Genomic DNA, 1520 nt, shown 5'->3' with positions numbered 1-1520 from the left:
ATAAGGTAAAGTACATAATTTCAAGGCATGCAAAGGGAATATATCATGCATAATTATCCCAAGGATTAAAAACAATTTTTTTTTATTAGTTCGTGAGTAACTGTTCAATTGTATAAGTGTTCGTTCATGTAAATGTTCATTGGTGTAATTGTTCACAGAAGTAAATATTGAAGTGTGGAAATCACTTACGTGGGGGTGTTTTTCCTTCTTTTTTTTTTTAAATATAAAAGACTTGCGCCTCGTCACTGAACAACACAACAGATGCATTGGGGATATTTTGTTGCACTTGCAAACACAATGCTCTGCGAGTTTCAATATCTCTTTCGCTCGTTGTGTTGCAGTTACAGATTCGTTCTTAATAAACGTTTCCACAATGAAAGCGCGATGCTCACCAGTCCAATTCATGTTAGCAACTGAAATGAAACAAAATAACATTATTCGAAAACGAAACGAAAATAAAATGAAACGAAACGAAACAAAACAAAATAGCATCATATGTACCTTTCGAAAATGAAAAAACTTTTTTGTAACTTTAATTCATTTGCCTTTTATTAAACCTACAAATGTGTCAGATCATTTTGCCGGACCCTGTACATATTTCGCCGGCCAACGAACTCTTCTGCCGCTTTTTGTGTGAGGGTGTTGTGGAGACTTTGATGTACTGGTGGGAAGTTCTGATGCAGTTATTTCGCTTCGATGCGTAGTCGATGGTGATGATGATGGTGGTGCCGTATCGGATTCCATGATGGCTTTCTTGAGCCGATCAATACTAACAGTATTCTTTTTACCATATACATCGAGAACGAAGTATTTGTCCCGCTTTTGCAGTACTTTGTAAGGGCCGGAATACGGTGGCCGGATTTGTGCTGGTATTCCGTCATTTCTAACGAACACGTGTGTCCATTGATTAATGTCCGTGGGGACATATGTATCAGTTTCCTGCGGGCGAGGTGGGTTTGGTGACAGTTGTGACATATGTGCACGTAGGCGATGCACATATGTTGTGGGATCTGGGATATCCTGTGGAATTACTGGAGCAATCTTTTGTCCAGGCAGGGTTAATGTGGTGCCGTAAACGAGTTCTGCCGGTGAGTATCCGATCTCATCCTTGACGGATGTACGGATACCAAGCAGGATTAACGGAAGGAAATCTATCCAATTGTTTACGTCAGGATATGCCCGTATGGCTGATTTTAGTTGCCTGTGGAATCTCTCCACCATGCCATTTGCTGTTGGATGGTATGCTGTAGAGCGAAAGTGTTTGGAACCGATGAGTCGAGTAAGCTCGCTGAAAAGGTGACAGTCAAATTGTCTTCCTCTGTCTGTCGTGATGATAGCAGGGATACCAAAACGTGGTACCCAGTGTGATATCAACACTTTCGCCACGGTTTCTGCTGTGGTATCAGAGAGAGGGAAAGCTTCGGGCCATCGTGAAAAGCGGTCGATACAAGTGAGTAGGTATGTATAGTTGTGAGACGGAGGTAGAGGTCCAACGATGTCTACGTGGGTGTGCTGGAAAC

General features: G+C 41.8%; 1 protein-coding gene across 1 annotated transcript; it reads right to left on the bottom strand.

The window, feature by feature from the left end:
* Positions 1 to 275: 275 nt before the first annotated feature.
* Positions 276 to 1221, bottom strand: LOC149134152 (uncharacterized). The gene is made up of 2 exons (XM_089357533.1): positions 502 to 1221; positions 276 to 413 (listed from the first exon to the last, which is right to left on the bottom strand). The coding sequence occupies exon 1, from the start codon at positions 1219 to 1221 to the stop codon at positions 574 to 576; it is 648 nt and encodes a 215-aa protein (XP_089213659.1). The 3' UTR covers positions 276 to 413; positions 502 to 573.
* Positions 1222 to 1520: the final 299 nt, after the last annotated feature.

Source organism: Octopus bimaculoides, chromosome 9, assembly GCF_046866305.1.
Source record: "Octopus bimaculoides isolate indiv1 chromosome 9, ASM4686630v1, whole genome shotgun sequence".
In the NCBI taxonomy this organism is placed as follows: domain Eukaryota; kingdom Metazoa; phylum Mollusca; class Cephalopoda; order Octopoda; family Octopodidae; genus Octopus; species Octopus bimaculoides.
This window is presented reverse-complemented; position numbering and strand designations above follow the sequence as displayed.

Coding starts and splice junctions, on each gene's coding strand:
- LOC149134152 (XM_089357533.1), bottom strand. CDS start 1,221: ATGGTGGAGAGATTCCACAGGCAACTAAAATCAGCCATACGGGCATAT.